General features: G+C 38.4%; 1 protein-coding gene across 1 annotated transcript in view; it reads right to left on the bottom strand.

Annotated features, from left to right (window-relative positions):
* Positions 1-18,399, bottom strand: part of LOC136879186 (glutaminase liver isoform, mitochondrial-like) — a 208,494-nt gene that overhangs the window by 105,138 nt on the left and 84,957 nt on the right. Inside the window, exons 6-7 of the mRNA XM_067152957.2 lie at positions 13,013-13,134; positions 6,131-6,289 (exon numbers count right to left, since the gene is read on the bottom strand). Coding sequence (XP_067009058.2) covers positions 6,131-6,289; positions 13,013-13,134 — 281 coding nt within the window. The remainder of the gene's footprint in view (positions 1-6,130; positions 6,290-13,012; positions 13,135-18,399) is intronic.

Here is an 18,399-nt window from a genome sequence, read left to right as displayed (position 1 = left end):
TTTCCACGTGGTGACATCTTCTGAGAAGGTAAAGAGTTAACAGCGTAGATAAAGTTCAGCCTTCCTCCAGCAGAGGAGTTTCAACTGGCGCACATTTTAAATTAGCGGAGTGGAGGTGTACCGCCCGGTACAATTATTAAGATAGTAACAAGAGGACTTTTAAAATAATCTCACTAATTTTTAATGACAATTTTTTTTATCTTCATAATACATCATAATTTTATGTATCCAATGTTTTTATACTTTTCTAGTAGCATTAAGATGTCATTTGTCAAGTTAACTAGCTTGCTGAGGATGGTCTAGTGAGGATCAAAACATGTACTGGTAGATAAAAATGCTTTCATGCGACTGAATTTATTATTATTATTTACCTTATTCGTTACAGTTATCTACGGACCATGTTTGCACAATCCACCAAATCTTCTATCTCTCAAACTTAATTCCTTTTCTTGCATCCTTCCAGATGTTCTTAAGTCTTTGACTTCTCCTTTGTTACTTTTCAATCAGGATGTTGCATGACTTGACGAATTCCTCTGGTGCATCCTTCATTTATGCAATTTTCTTCCTAAAGGTTCTTCTTTCCTGTATATCTCCCTCCAGAACCTCCTTTAGCCCTAAAGGTTGTGCCTTCCACTTTTCATTTAGACAAAGTATCTTGTGTGCCAGTCTCTTTATGTATTATTATTTATCATTATTGCATAAAGTTTTCAAATGATATTAAAAGTTGAACATAATACACATTTTCTCACAAGAGTTAATATACGTAGATTGGTACTACATGAACAGCAAAGTCCATAGCCCATTCCAGCAATGCATTTTACTGTGTGTCACCAAATGGTGTCACAGTATCATTCTAAATTAACCGAATGGCCAGTGGTTAATCTTGCAATTACAAACATGCCAAACATTGTGCATTCCTTTTTTTCATGCAAATTATCATGTTATGTGTATAATTATGCTACATTATAAAGAAATGGATAACATAGGTGATGTACTGGGGTGAAAAACTGAATGGTGAATCAATGATTCCCTTGAGGGGTTGCCTATCATTCCATCAATTTGTCACTGGTAGGACCACAGATATGGTGTCAAGGAATTTAAACTGTGCAACGACACAGGCTACAAACACAAAAGTTACACTAGTAAATGTAACTTCAATAATCAATGGAACTTATGTACCCATATCTGGACAGTGTTCACTTTCTCTGCACCAGCAATTACTGTACATCATTTGAGCTAGCTGAGGTGTTACCAGATCACAAGACATGCTTTATTGGCATAATGAGGAAAAAAATAAAAATGATTTAGCCAAGGATGTTGTAAATTTGAAGTTTAAATTGTGGTTAATGTTATCTGTTTGAAAATGTTTTCAAACTAGTAATATTATTCAGAATTAATACAAGTACTGCTTAGCATTTTTAAAGTTTTCATAAATATTTGGCTTACAGAATTTATGGTAGTTAGTTTGAATTTGCAAACAAAATTATCATATTCAGAATTTCTGTTCTACATTCCACACCTTTCCAAAAGAAATAAATAATTCTGTGATACTGCAGTACATGGTGTCAAGCTATATTTTATGTCTCACAAAAAAAAAATGTAAAGGCGTCACACGACCTTGGAATGATGTGATACTGATTAGTCAGTATATCACATAAATACAGGATCTGTCAGAAAAATCTGTACTCACTTTGAAAATACTGCTGAAGTTCAATGTTCATGGAGGCATGAGTTAGCAACATACCTTTCAACATGCTTGACAATTATATGTCTTTGTGATAAGTATGAGACACATGGTATTATTTATGATGTGCACAAGAGAAGATCCAGTTCCTACAACTACAAATCCTGCTTCTTCAGCTATGCTCTTAGAAAACCGCAGAAGTCTGCTACACAATGACACGGTGACCTCATGAGAAAGGGGTTAGTAGTGTGAGTGTATGACACATTCTGAAAGCCAATAAGTGGAAAGTGTATGTACCAAGATTATTGCATGCATTAAATGAGGACAATCTTGATCACCAAATGCTCTTACAAAACCTCACAAGTCTGCTACACAATGACACAGTGACCTCATGAGACAGGGGTTAGTAGTGTGAGTATATGGCACATTCTGAAAGCCAATAAGTGGAAAGTGTATGTACCAAGATTATTGCATGCATTAAATGAGGACAATCTTGATCACCAAATGGAGTTTTGCAGAATCTCCAGGGACACTGGATAGGACAAAGAGGTGCATTTGAGTTTCCAGCTTGTTCACCAAATTTAATACTTCTGGACTGTTACTTTTGTGGGGGGGATCTTGGAGGATGCCATGTATTACAGGAAACCACTTATGCTGGAGGCCCTTCATCAAGAAATTGCAACAGCATGTGCAGAAATCCCCATAGACCTGACCCACGTTGTTCAAGCAATCATCCGCCATTGTGATATGTGTCTGGCAGCTATAAGGCAACCATTTTGAGAACTGAAAGTAACTGAACAGGTGCAGGAAGCTTGGGTTAAACCTGTGATATTTAATTAAGTACTAACACCAAAAAAAAAAATTGTGCTCGTTAAAGTGTGTATATACATTTTTTGACAGACCCTATATATTTAAAGTTAAAAACTTCATGATTGTTCCGTATTGAATAGAGAAATAAGAAGATGTACAATATTATAGGGAAGGATCCACCTTTCAATACTCCGTAGTAAGTTGAACTAAAAAGTAGTTACAACCTGTTTATTGGGACCGGTTTCAACACATTTCAAGTGTCATCATCAGCCAATTAGCGAAGATCTTAAAACAACTAATATATTGAACACAGACAAAAAATTAACATTGTATCATATCAATTTTCATAAAATTCTCTTCAGCCGTTTTCTCATGATGCATGTACAGACAGACAGAAACTACGGAAAAGTAAAAAGTGTATTTCCTCGTTATTGTCGACATGACCGATACAGAAATACAATTCTGTTCAAATCCTGACAGAAATACAATTCTGTTCAAATGCCGAGCCACGAGAAAATGGGTCAGCTGAATTTAATGAAAATTGGTATATAGAGTTGGGGAATAAGAAACTACAGTCTAAGCTATAAACAATTTTATTCACCCTAGATGAAATTGTAGTTTAGGGGAAAGCACCTATTTTTGTTAAATTTTTAATACCTATGTTATTGGTCCTATTGAAAAGTACTACATAGTAAAAGTTATAGAGAATACAATTTACGATCATTTATGTTTTATTCAGTTTTACCGTACCGACTATGATAAGAGTGGTATCTCAGAGTCAGAAGAAAACTAAATGTGAAGGCCTACAATATCGAAAGCACATAATATTGATCAACAATAACATTACATTGACCATTGTTTGTTATGGTATTTTTTGTCTCTTATGCTGCCTCTCAACTCCAATAGATGGGATTACTGCTGCATACCGAGTATAAAAGCCTAACTGAATATTGGCGAGAAATAGCTGGGGAGTTAGAAAACTTTCTTCTTTAGCATCCCATTCCTCTGGTTCATACATTTTCTGATACTGCTGGTACGTAACACACTGGTTCATTATAGTATTCCAGCTATTTGATCCCTACTCTGACATGCTGTTCCAAATGAACAGTGTGCACACTTAAGGCAGAGGCTCACTTAGTAGTACTATGACCTGGTCTAGAATTACAATTTAGGCCTATTCCAAATATTAGCATCACAATTCACTAAATAACTCAAAATTTAACTCTGAAAAGAGCCGTTTCTTAAGAAAAACTTCTCCCTCTTCACTTTTATTCAATTCTGCATTCATTTTATTCCAAATTAGCAGTGAAGAGGGGATTTCTCCTCTGGCTTGGAGGAAAAATTTGCCTCCAAGTCAGATAGATTTTTCCGCCGCCAGTGTAGTGAATTGAGATTTTCCGACTCATCAGGTACTCCTAGGAAACAGATTAGTAAAAGGGCATAGTTTTTGCCCCCCACCCCAAAAAAGCAAAGTGTGTTCATGGATCACGGCTGTCTGTGGCTTGGTCATTCCAGCTCTGGAACTTTGGACTGTTAGATCGGCAGCGTAGTACTGTTCGTTAAAAGTGAGAAAATGTGTGGTTTTTCATTTGATTGAGTATTTCATAAGAAAGCATTGCTTTTAATTGTGCCATTCCTACTGATGTCATTGTAATGACCTATGTTCATTTCAGTTGGGAAAAACCACTAAGACAGTCTTTCTGAGGATATCAAAAGGCAGATGGAGAGTGAGTGCCTGCCATTATAATGAAAACTCCCTGAGCTGATTGTGACTGATGGTAGGCAAGCGGGCCTACCATTAATTACAATGAAAATTCCCTAACCCAGTCTACATATGAGAAGAGATGTTTGGGTACTTCCTCCTCGTGTTCCTAGGATAACATTAAGAGCTATGCAATTTAATACAATCTTGCTCACAATGTATACACTACCTAACCTAGAATTCTGTATACAATATAGAATTCCGTAGCGAAGCACAGGTACTTCAGCTAGTATTTATATACACTGACTGACAGAGCAAATGCAACACCAAGAAGGAGTGGTTCGAAAGGGATGAAAGTTGGGGAAAAAACAGAGACGGCACGGACGAATAATTGATGTTTATTTCAAACCGATATGCACGTTACACAATGCGCACGGCATCGACTCAGTAGGATGTAGGATCACCGCGAGCGGCGATGCACGCAGAAACACGTCGAGGTACAGAGTCAATAAGAGTGCGGATGGTGTCCTGAGGGATGGTTCTCCATTCTCTGTCAACCATTTGCCACAGTTGGTCGTCCGTACGAGGCTGGGGCAGAGTTTGCAAACGGCGTCCAATGAGATCCCACACGTGTTCGATTGGTGAGAGATCCGGAGAGTACGCTGGCCACGGAAGCATCTGTACACCTTGTAGAGCCTGTTGGGAGATGCGAGCAGTGTGTGGGCGGGCATTATCCTGCTGGAACAGAGCATTGGGCAGCCCCTGAAGGTACGGGAGTGCCACCGGCCGCAGCGCATGCTGCACGTAGCGGTGGGCATTTAACGTGCCTTGAATATGCACTAGAGGTGACGTGGAATCATACGCAATAGCGCCTCAAACCATGATGCCGCGTTGTCTAGCGGTAGGGCGCTCCACAGTTACTGCCGGATTTGACCTTTCTCCCCGCCGACGCCACACTCGTCTGCGGTGACTATCACTGACAGAACAGAAGCGTGACTCATCGGAGAACACGACGTTCCGCCATTGCCTCATCCAAGTCGCTCTAGCCCGGCACCATGCCAGGCGTGCACGTCTATGCTGTGGAGTCAATGGTAGTCTTCTGAGTGGACGCCGGGAGTGCAGGCCTCCTTCAACCAATCGACGGGAAATTGTTCTGGTCGATATTGGAACAGCCAGGGTGTCTTGCACATGCTGAAGAATGGCGGTTGACGTGGCGTGCGGGGCTGCCACCGCTTGGCGGCGGATGCGCCGATCCTCGCGTGCTGACGTCACTCGGGCTGCGCCTGGACCCCTCGCACGTGCCACATGTCCCTGCGCCAACCATCTTCGCCACAGGCGCTGCACCGTGGACACATCCCTATGGGTATCGGCTGCGATTTGACGAAGCGACCAACCTGCCCTTCTCAGCCCGATCACCATACCCCTCGTAAAGTCGTCTGTCTGCTGGAAATGCCTCCGTTGATGGCGGCCTGGCATTCTTAGCTATACACGTGTCCTGTGGCACACGACAGCACGTTCTACAATGACTGTCGGCTGAGAAATCACAGTACGAAGTGGGCCATTCGCCAACGCCGTGTCCCATTTATCGTTCGCTACGTGCGCAGCACAGCGGCGCATTTCACATCATGAGCATACCTACCCTGCAATTGGCATAAAGTTCTGACCACTCCTTCTTGGTGTTGCATTTGCTCTGTCAGTCAGTGTAAAAATTCTCAAAATGATCCACCCACTCCACCCCGGTATCTACAACTATAAATTCATCATCTCTGATGTGAAAATAACCTTTCGAGGTATCTACAGAGACTGCAATCACCTTTTAATAACTTTTGTGGTTAGTGGTTACTTGGTATCATATTTATTCTTTATGTAACAAACTGCATTATGCATTTTCTACTTATGATACAAGATATGTAGTTATCAAAAAAAATACTTACACTGAAATACAGGCTAAGTACTTCTTCAACATCAGCCATTTCTGGAAAGCACTTTTGCTCCTTCATGAGGTAAGCTAAAGCATAGTTTCGAAATCCTGTACATTTCTCTGATAAAAACACATCATCATTATAGCCTAGGAACTCTCCTCCTGCTGCCTTCTGTGGATAAAATATTCTTTATAAATTATAAGCCTCAGGGAAAACAGCATTACTTCTAATAGTTACTGTATTTATTTTTGAAGCTGTAAAAATGGCATTTTGGTACTGACTCTGAGCTCATTTATGAAGGCTGGAAGAAAAGTAGTGGCAACATATGCATATATGTGAAACCATTTATTGTACACAGTAGAACCGAAATACCTCTCCAGATCTTTCCTGTGATCACCTGCAACACATTGCACCTGTTTCCAGATACGTGGAAGGCACGGGATACCAGTAGCAGTAACGCTTTTGTTGCTATCCATGATGGAGCATCCTACCGCTTGAAGAATGGCATCTTATGTGTGAAAACACTTCCCTTGGAGTGGTTCGTTTAGTTTAGGGAATAGATCGAAGTCACAGGGACTCGTGTCTGGTGAACAGGGTGGATGTTCCAGGACCTCCCACCTCCGCCATGCCAATAATTCCCTCACAGGAGCAGCTTTAGGACAGTGGGCATTGTCATGCAGGGTAAAAAGCGGATGCATTTAGAAATAAGGATGAAGATCTTCATCTTGCACTGCGCAGGAAACAGCCCCATTCTACAGTACCCATTTTCACACCAGGCAAATGCTTTAGCTGTACCTAAATGAAGGCCACAGCCACTTCCTTCCCACTCCTACTCCTTTCCTATCCCATCATTGCCATAAGACCTATCTGTGTCGATGCGACGTAAAACAAATTCTAAAATAAAAAAATAAAAAAATAAAAAAGAATTCTACAATACATTATTTTGTGTGACTAGCACAATGAAAAGGAAATGAATATCATTCTTAGGCCATCTAATACGGTCACCAGAAAATAGAATCAGTAGAAAAATAATAGAAAAATTATGGAAGAGTAAGAGTAAGAATAATATTAGATGGATCACAGAACTTAAAGAAGACATGAGAGAGTTGCATATTACAATAGAAGATTTAAAATACAAAACCAATACACTCAAAATATTAAAAGATAAACACACTAGACTGCAGACAAAAATCAGCAAGGAGAGAATAGGAAGAGTGATTCCAGAAGCAGAAAGAAAATTACATTCAGAAAGGATGAAACAGTATTGGGCTGACAAAAAGAAGAAAAACCTTCATAAACCTAAATTAAAAAATTAAAATAAATAAAAATAAATTATTTTTGTATATATGCATACGATGCCACTACTTTATTTTCCAGTCCTCTTATATAATAATATAAATATTTAAATTAATGTTGAGTCAAACCTCAGAACTTCTTGCATTTTCACTAATGAAATATATTTGTAATTCATTACCAATGCTGACAGACTGTTAGACATTTAACCAACTACTTTAATTCACATAATAATTTCCAGCAGCTAAGAATACTTTATTTTACTTTATTTGTAATGGATTTGCATCTTAAACAATACATAAATTAATTTTGAATCAATATTGGAAGGTTTGTAGCATTGCTCTTTTGTTTTGAATAACTTCTCTTTAAGTACAACATACAAGGTGATGCTATGATATTACAATGATTGGGCTATATCAGCAATATCCAGCTTGACCTTCCGCCATATTGGGCCGGATAGACAAGATTCTACTGTATTTATGAATGCACATTGAATTTCTTCAAGGATGCTTATAAAGTTGGAATCAATGAAATTTTTATAGTTTTCTAGCAAGAGCCTGAGCTGCCATACCAAGGATTCTTGATGAATGAATGAATGAATGAATGAATGAATGAATGAATGAATGAATGAATGAGTTAATTAATTAATTGGGTTTGCCTGCAAGAACTCTGATATTGATGTCAATTCTGTCAGACCAGTAATCAGGAGATAGTAGGTTCGAGCCCCACTGTTGGCAGCCCTGAAGATGGTTTTCCGTGGTTTCCCATTTTCACACCAGGCAAATGCTGGGGCTGTACCTTAATTAAGGCCATGGCCGCTTCCTTCCACTTCCTAGGCCTTTCCTATCCCATCATCGCAATAAGACCTATCTGTGTCGGTACGATGTAAAGCAAATAGCAAAAAAAAAAAAAAAAAATTCTGTCAGATTTTATTGGTATACAGGATTCTGGCTGAAAGTTCTTTTTGTTGTCAGGCAATGGCTGTTGTACCTCAGTCATCATTCCAAGAATTTTAATTCTTCATTGCACACGTTGCAGTTGCTCTCTTTCTCAGCGTCTGGACAACTTGAATCTGAATTGAGTGTTTAGTATTGTATTTTGAAAAGAAAACAGGGCAATATATAAGTAATCCCATGAGAGGATAGTTGTTCTGGCTTATGATCCTGTTGTTTTTGCCTCAAAACAATAATAACTTCTTCTTTCTTAGTACTTATCCTGTTACTACTATGTCTCTTCCACAGGGCTTTGCCATAGACATCTTCAATCCTGAATTCTACATCCTGCATGTCATCCCTGATGTTATCTTACACTGCTTCAGTGGTCTACCGTGGGGCCAACGCCCTCTAGGAATGAGTAGGAGTGCTGTTTTGGCCATGAAATTGCCTGTTTTTCTCATGATTTGTTTTTACTGTTTTACATTACATCTATATAGAGAGGTCTTATGGCTACAATCCTAGGGCTAGGACTGGGGAGGAAGTGACTATGGCCTTAATTAAAGTATGGACTCCAGCATTTGCCTGGTGTAAAAGTGGGAAACAAACGAAAACCATCTGCAGGACTACTTATCAAGCCCATTATCTCCCAAACGCAAGCCTCACAGCTACATGACCCGAACCATTTAACCACTCCCTCTCTGTTCTTCTCATGAAATGTCCATACTACCAGAGTCGGGCCTCGATAAACTCAGTCAAGTTATTCACATGAGTGAAACCTGATGTTGGTCATCTACAAGTTTTTGGTTCAAAGATTTATTCTTTGATACCCATGCAGAAGCACAAGGAATGGGACAACAAAGCAGCAAGTGTTCTTATTGGGTACAATGACTGTATTAAGGATATAGGATTTTCGACCTTAACATAGCTAAGGTTAGGGTCAGCAGGTCTGTGAGAATAATCAAAGCAGGCACCAGGCACACAAATCTTGTAGACAGTACAATGCCAGAAGGGGAAATGAATGTTATTCCAAAGACCACAGCAATGATGAAGAGCATCTCTGCTGATATGTGTTCAGCTGGTGACAACACCCAAGATCCTCATGAAGAAGATGACTGCTCAGAAGAGGATATTGACAGCACTCCAGAAATTGATGTTGAAGAGGTACCTCAACAATACATGTCAGAAATTGGCACACAGAGTGCAGACAGATTACGTGAGAGAGCCAAGCACATGGGATGAACTACTAAAGAAGACACCTCATGAGCAAAAGTTATGGTTTGCCGTCTGTCTGAGAAAGTTTTCATTCCCCATCCTGAAGGGGTGGGGTGGGCCACCTAGAAGGTTACGCCTTCTCTCTGGCCAGGATATGATTTGCTGTTGCTGAAGAGGAATATGTGTTCTTAATCGGTGTCAAGTAAAAGGAGTTAGCATTTCTTTCATCCAGAAAGAGAGTGATTTCCTGCAAATACTGTAGATGTTTCAAGCAAAACAAGATGGTGATGAAAATAAAAAGCCAACTTGGTAGCTTGAGGTTTCTTGAATATACATAGAAGACTTTGATGAAACATTTGCACCAGTTGTTAAGCATGAGACCATTATAATTTTGTTTGTTGTAGCTGCACAAAGAAAAGGATAGGATCTTTAATGTACTTAGGTACAGCAACAAGACTTGACATTGTTACAGCAGTGGGTCTTCTTAGTCTTCATGTTGAAAGGCCAAAGCAGCTGAACTGGAATGCTGCTGAGTGTGTAATGCCTTACCTTCCCTTAACAGAAGACAAGAAACTTCATTTATTTTTGGATGTTAATTTAGTACTAAAATTTTATGAGGATGTTGACTAGACTGCTGAACAGAATGAACTGAAGATCAACAAATGGATACATATTCTTGTTTGAGAAGGGGACGATCGCTTAGTCTAGTCGCAAGCAGACTTCTGTTGCTATATCTTCCATAGAAGCAGAATGTGTTGCAGCACCTTTAGCTAGTCGAGAATTATTGTAGCTCAAGCAGTAAATCACAGAGTTTGGTATACAGACAATTAATATATTCAAAGATAATCAGGGCTGTGTTCAACTGATTGAGTAAAACACTGATGTCTGCCATCATCAATTAAGGGATCTATGTGAGAAGAGGATTATAAACATACAATGTTGTTCTTCTAACACAATACTACCAGATTTATTTACAAACCTATCAGAACAGGAATCTTTTAATCAGATTTTAGAACCACTCAGACTTATAAATTTCTTAATCTGCATCAGCAAGAAGGGGTGAAGAAAACCCTCAACTCAGATTCGAAAAGTGGCGACATCATTTGGGTTTCTAATACATGCCCTATAGCGGTTTGTTTTGTATTTGAAGCAATGTCATGTTGTGTGAAGTATCTCATTCTGTTGTTATTTAGCTCATGTATGACACTAGTCATTGTTTACTTTATCATCAATTTAGTTTAGTGTGTAGTAGTGTGGATATTGTAATAAACATAATTCTTCACATTGGAAGTCAGTGTTGTTTTTCAATTCCTGGTTCTTCATTCTGGAAGCATTTGAGGTGAATATAAATCCTGGTTTAGTTTTGGTCCAGGAGATTCTAACAGAAAGGAAGACTGTTTACCATCAGTGAGTTATTAAACCTACCTAATATATATAAAAAAGAAACCAAATTCTACAACAACTTTGAATAGTGATTGTTCATCTGATGATTAAGGTCACACTTCTCCTGCTGGGGAGAAATATATGTCATTCTTAATCTTAATTCAGATGCAGAAGTGAGGGCTTGTTTGTGTTTATCTTTCATTATGCACTGAGATGTTTATGAAAATCATTTGATAGTTACAGGCCTGCCCTTTGCAGAGAATCAGTAATACTGATCCAGAAAGGGGTAAACCCCATGTGGGTGGGGGATTCAGATGAAGAATATACCCACGGTATTGCCTGCCTGTTGTAAGAGGCAGCTGAAAGGGACAACCAAGGGATGATTGTTATTAGAACCATAAAACTACTTGTGATTAGTACCATCATGCGGGGAACACCATGGGTCGCCTTTACTTGCGAGTAGTACCACTATGTTAGGTACACAATAGGTTTTTGATTAGTAGCAGCAGAGAGTGGTTCACTGCGGGTTTACAGTACCTGTGATTAGTACCATTATATGCGGAACACCACAGGTTTACGGTGCCTGTGATTTGTACCATTATGTGAGAAACACCACGGGTCTGGGCGTTGCCTGTGATTAGTACCACTATATGAGCAACATCGTGGGTCTGCATTGCCTATAATTAGTACCAACTATGTGAGGAACACCCCGGGACAGTTTGGGTCCTTGCGATTAGTACCCCTAGGTGAGGAACATCATGGGTTCGTATTGCCTATGAGTGGCGCCATTATATCAGAAAGACCACAGGTCTCCATTACCTGTGTGACGTACAATACTTGTGAGTAGCACCATAATGTGTGGAAAACCGTGAGTCTACGCTACTTTTGATTAGTACCACAACATGACAAATTACCATGTTTCTACTTTACTAGCGATAAGTACCATTATGAGGGGCTGTTGACCTGGATTTTGTATCCTTTTAGACAACAAGCATCATTGATTCAGGAGTGTGCTTTAGAAGCAGTCTCTTGGTCAGTAATACTATGGTTTACTTGGAAGGTGGGGCATTGCGGGTCAGATCCACTGATTGTTTTAAATTCAAATTCATCCATTCATTCTTCATCATCATGTTTTTAATTCTGGTCAGCGGATGATTTTGGACTTTTAATTTGTCATTACATTTAGTCTCTTTTCGTACCATTAGGGCCCGATGACCTAGATGTTAGGCCCCTTTCAACAACAAGCATCATCATCATCATCATCATCATCATCATCATCATCATCATAATCAGAAAGGGCTGACCATCAACTGTGAAGATTGCAGAATGCAGTGCTGTAATTCTGAATATAAACAATAAGTATGATCTATGAACTGAATATTTCCAAAATGTCATATGTGTTACAAGTTAAGACATGATCTGGGATTGAAAACTTTCAAACAGCATAAAAGTTTCTAATGTATGCATGTGAGTCGTGGACATTAAGATAGGAGATGAGTAAGGTCAATGCAACTGAAATGTTTTGCTGAAGAAGGATGTTAAGAATTCCATGGACTGATCATCGCACACATATCTTGGTCCTAAAAGAGCTCAAAATCGAAACAAGTATCTCAGGCCAGGTTCGGCTGTGTCAGTTACCTCACAACTGAATTAGAGTGTTGGAAGGTTACATAACATACTTAAAGTATGTCAGAGAAGGGGGGAAAAAAAAGCAATGACATAATAACACAAAACAGATCATAGTATGTGAATTGCTCCTCAAATGACTTCTTTCAAAGTAAATTATTATGAAGATGGACAATAACATAACAAGTATTGGTGCTGTGGTGAATTCTCTGGCTTCCTTGTTAGTCTTGATATTTCTTCTGATGTCAGCTTGCATTTGGAAGACAGTGGGCCATGGTCACTTCCTTCCCACTCCTACCCCTTTCCCATACCGTCGTCACCATAAGATTATCTGTGTCAGTGTGATGTACAGTAAATTGTAAAAAAAAAAAGAATTTTTTTTAAGAAAAAGAATTTCTTTGACATGGCAGATAATATTACGATTATTTTTCCCATGCACACTTACTTGTACGTGCTGCATGATGTAGGCCAATTTCTGCTCGAATGACATCTCAAAATGAACAAGATTTTGGAGAAGTGAACAGATAAGAATTGCTCCAGCATTTACCATTGGATTGTGGGGTTTGTCTGAAACAAAAAAAATTGATTTCTGTATTATACACAACTCTTATATTCAGCAATGATGCATTTTTCAGCAAGAACAATAAAAATTGTTACATTTCATACAAAAGAAAAAAAGTACAAATTATGATTGTACACCTGATAATATGACTAACATTGTTTACAAATATTTAGGTCCAGATTTATGATGACTGAGCAAGTGGCCATGCAGTTAGGGTCATGCAGCTTTGAGCTTGCATTCGAGAGATAGCGGGTTCGAACCCCGCTGAAGATGGTTTCTAATGATTTCCCATTTTCACACCAGACAAGTGCTGGGACTGTACCTTCATTAAGGCCATGGTCGCTTCCTTCCCAATCCTAGTCCTTTCCTATCCCGTCATCACCATAATACCTCTCTGTGTTGGTGCAATGTACAGCAGATTATTTTTTTTTAAAAAGGGTTTCTACATTAGGCAGGAAACATTAATTACTTTTTAATACTTCCTGCAATGTGTGCCGAGACAATTTATTAGCAATATTTTCAGTTTCAATGTCAAATAAAGTAGACAGGGACCAAAAGGTGATGAGATCACTAAGGATGTATACATAAAGTGACAGGCAGTAGTCCAATATGCAGTAAGAAGTTTCATTCTGATTGGAGAAGAAGAAAGTAAGCAAGTGAACAAGCAAACAAACTTGTGGATTTTATATGACTGTTGATGCCATGAAGGGACTGCCCAACTGAGATGGTAAAGGTGTGCTTGGTTCATCCAGAAGAACGTAGATTCAGTTCCCTGTCAGGAAGTCGAAAATTTAAGAAATGAGATTTCCACTTCCAGAGGTGCACATAGCCCTGAGTTTCACTCAGTCTACATCAATAAAGAGTTCCAGGTTAATTCCTGGGGGAAAAAATGACTGGGCTTAGAGCTAACACTCTACCCCACCAAGCGTCGAGGTTACAGATAGTGGAAGCCTTTACCTTCCACCCCTCCAAGGGCCTTCATGACTTGTACAGAGTTGACTCTTTACTTCACTAATTTTTTTAAAATACTATAATCTTAACCATGGGACATTCATTTTTACAAGTAATTCAGCCCCCAGGGGTGAGACTTTTCATTTAAGGGCACGTGTCTGTGAAGACCATAGTAAAATAGTGCAAAATCACTATATTTGCCATCATAATTTGAACAAATGCACTTGTTCTAGGTGGACAAATATTATTATGTGCAATGAATGAACATTGTAGACTGTTGTTATATCATTAATTGTTGGTTAAAGTTCATTGTTAATTTTTTATGAGAGTTTTTTTCTTGTGATGTTTTCTAAGATTGCAAAATCACTCCAAGCTGTCGGAAGGGTACACTCGGAAACTACTTGTGTGATATGAATGATATTTTTACAGATGCTACCCACAGCATGTAGCTACAAAGTAGACTACAATCATGATATGCAGTAAAATGGTTCTTTTATGGGAAAAGTTCGAAAATTGTTATTAAAAATTTCATAAATTTTGTTGAATACTTTATGGTCTATTTTTCATAAATAAAGAGCTACGTTCATGATTGTAGTCTACTTTTCAGACAATAGCACACTAAAACTGTGTGCCGAATTTCAGTGTTCTATCATTAACGGTTACTGAGATAGTAAAATAAATATTCTTAAAAAATACAATTTTTCAGGAGAGCCAATCAAAGTAAAAATTTAAGTTTGTGACCAACCCTTACAGTTTCGATGCATTCCACCTCCATATTCGGCATGATTTAGGACACACTCATCATCCTGCTGTGTTTTCTTATTTCTACTATTTGTTCTGGCTTCTTTAGAGCTTTCAAATACAGCCCTCTCAGCGTCAATTACCCTACGACGATCAATTGCAGCTAATGCTGAGGCCATATTTTCCTCTGGAGATATTCCTAAAGACTCCAGTACCTTACATCTGGATACAGCACCTGCATTGAAGTAGATAACTGCATCCAATACACCCATTTTAGGGTAGGAAGACCTACAAATAAGCTTTTTGGCACACGTTCCCAAATGCAATGATGGAAACTCTAATTAGGGCTCTGTGTTCGTCCATGTAAAAAAAGTTCCAAGAGATTTTTGGCACTAAGATCTATATAAATAGGTTTTATGGCTTCAATAACAACATAAGGTAATGAATGTTTATGACAATAATCTTTTACCCTCTGTCTTTGCTATCTGGTACTCACACCAGAAGTCTGGACCTGGAGGACATACCACGTGTTGTGGGTGGTCATCAGTTGATGCTTTGTGAATGAAACTAGCCAATACAGATTTTCTAATAGCTTCTATATTACCCTGGTTTCTCCTTATAGCTAAGCCATAGTACAGTTTCAATAAGCCCTGAAGGAGGTTTTCTGTGGTTTCCCATTTTCACTCCAGGCAAATGCTGGATGTTTACAAATAGAGAATTTCATGCACGCTACTATACAATACAATACAATACTGGCTTCTGTTTACAACCTAGCACGCTGCGGCTGGCAGGTCTAAGAGCAATCAATTCTTACGCAGGGCAGCTTTCGATAAAATACTTCTTATCGCTTTCCGATATCTTTACTGGTGGAAAAGTTATGACACTTTCAAATGTTTGACATTTAAAGGGGCTTGGCTACTTAGCGCAGACATTCTTAAAAACAACATTTAGGACAAAATGTGCTTGCTAACATATGTAAACTATATATATTCTGAAAGAGAGAACTCCAAAGAATAATAATACATGAAAATAAAAAATTCAATTTTTTGAAAATAATTCACGTACACGTGCCCTTAATTACGCTCGCATTGGTTGGGAATCAAACTGCAGCTATGTTGGTGAGAAGGCAGAGACAGTGACATTCGGCTGTCGTGCCTACAGTTGAAACATTTGACACTAAATATAACAATAAGTTGACAAAGTGTACTAAAAAAAAAAAAAAAATTTAAAGTTAAATGACAATGATACTAGTTCTTAAGTCTATGGATGAAGGAAAAACACAAATCTTAAGAACATCATACACAGTAGATTCATATGCGAACTATGGTTTGTGTTTTTTTTTAGTAAACTCTTCCTTTCACATATCCCCATGAAAAATAACCAGGTGGTGTCAGATTGGGCAAGTGTGATTGTCAAAGTCCCTTCAAAAATGATAAGGTCATCCAATTACCAATGTTTCCACTCATATTATGGTAAAAGTAGGTTTTACCAGGAGTATAATATGTTAAGTTTTAGCATATTTACATACTTTCCTGTCTGTTTCCATAACAGCTCATCTAGGCATAGGATTCAATGGAAAATTACTATTACGTACTTTGTTAAAACTGTGGAATTGATGTACTTATAAAAGTAAAACTAGATGTAGTGGAAAAAAATAAAATTAACGAGAAAGCAAAATAAAATATATATATATATATATATTATAGAAAAAATGTTAGCCTTGTACATAATATTACAATATACAATATATTTGATTTCACAGCACAAACATAATTTCTGAAAATCATTTTATGTACCGGTATACATACAAATCATTACAAAGTTACAAAACACTTAGAGAAGAGGCTGCAAATCCCTTTCTATCCCTTACCTTTTCCACATCCTTCTTCCACCACATCTCCCCAAACCACCTGCATCTCTTGACCAGAGAGAGGACGTAACCCTCTAGGTGGCACACCCCAAACCTTCGGGGTGGGGAATGAAATCACCTTTTGCTTGCGCACTGGTCATTTACTCCCAGCTCCTTGTGGTTACTGGTTGATATTTAGATAATTGTGTGTTATATGGTTGAGAATGGAACTGGAATTTCCATTCCCCTATTAGAATAAATATTTTAAATTAGTTGGGCCTAAAAATAATCAAAATATGAATGTGACATGCAAGCTTTACTTGGGAGCAATCATTCTGAAAGTTTGTTTAGTCTCACTTAGTGACCCCTTGATGTCTCTATGCTATAAAATAAAAAAATATACAAATTTAAAAAAAAAATTGAGTAATGTCTTTCTCTTTGCAAACTTTGGTAATATTCCATCATTCCAGCACTACATTTAATATTGTGCTTCCCTAAAGACTTATGTTCTGTGAAGTACCAGTAATTGTGATTTTACTTGTCGAAAAAGTAATTAGTAACTGTAACCGAGTAAAGTATTTATCAAGTAACTATAGTTCAGTCCAATTACTTTTATGTTGTACTTTTTCCATCACTGAAGGCATTTATGTTGATAGTTGGGCTGCAGTGAGAATTGATGTTAAAATGAGTTCTTGGTTCAAGGTACTTACAGGGGTTAGACAAGGCTATAATCTTACATGTTTGTGTTTTATAGTTTACAGAGGAATTCAGTTAAGTGGAAATGTAGTAAGCAGTTGGGCCTATGCCTATGACTTGGTCTTAATGGCAGATTATGCTGAAACTTGGAACTTGAGAATAGGTGCAATGAGCATTAAATGAAAATCAGCCTTTCCAACACTAAAGTTATGTCAGTAAAGAATAATATACCCTTAATCCCACAGTCCCCCAGTACAGCAAACATCTTTTTCCTTGATACTCCCTCATATGCCTTCTCTAAATCTACAAAATATAAACGTAACATCTATTCCTTTCATAGCATTTTTCAGTTACCTGGCATATACTGAAAATCTGATCCTGACAGCCCCTCTGTCATCTGAAACCACAATGGTTACTCTCAACTACCGATCGCACTCTCCCTTCCAAAATGCTGGTAAACACCTTGCCTGGTATACTAATCAATGAAATACCTTGATAGTTGTTGCAAGCCTTGCTATTCCCTTGCTTGTAGGTAGGTACAAATACTGCTTTTGTCCAATCAGAAGGTACCGTAAAGTGGGGTAACTTCGGCCATACAGGGTAACTTCGGATACTGACGAATAGCTACACTTATTTTCTCCTGTCTCCTATACTGAAAAAGATAAACTACTTGCAACAACTTGAAACGCACGTACAATAGAATGCTCTATCAACACTCGGTAGTCCAAAGAACATTGGCGTGCTCATTTTTGAGTCAATCCATTTTTTTCGCAGCCCTGACTATTGTCTTGTCTGGTAACAGGAGAAAACAAACTGTTCTCTAGCCCCAGCATTCGATTCTCCATTCCAGTGGTTTATGGGGTAAAAATGTAAGTACGTCTGGCACTGATCAACCTAATTGGATGCATTTTATTCAAATAGGTTCTTCAGGGAATAGTTTTGTGATAAAAGTTGCCTCTTCCGGGGTAACTTCGGCCATGCCAAGAATGTACAGGAAAATATTACGCCGCCACAGGTATTGTAATTACGAGCT

This window comes from Anabrus simplex, chromosome 8, assembly GCF_040414725.1.
Source record: "Anabrus simplex isolate iqAnaSimp1 chromosome 8, ASM4041472v1, whole genome shotgun sequence".
NCBI classification, from domain to species: Eukaryota; Metazoa; Arthropoda; class Insecta; order Orthoptera; family Tettigoniidae; genus Anabrus; species Anabrus simplex.
Note: the sequence above shows the minus strand (reverse complement) of the source record. Positions and strands in the feature narration are given on the sequence as shown.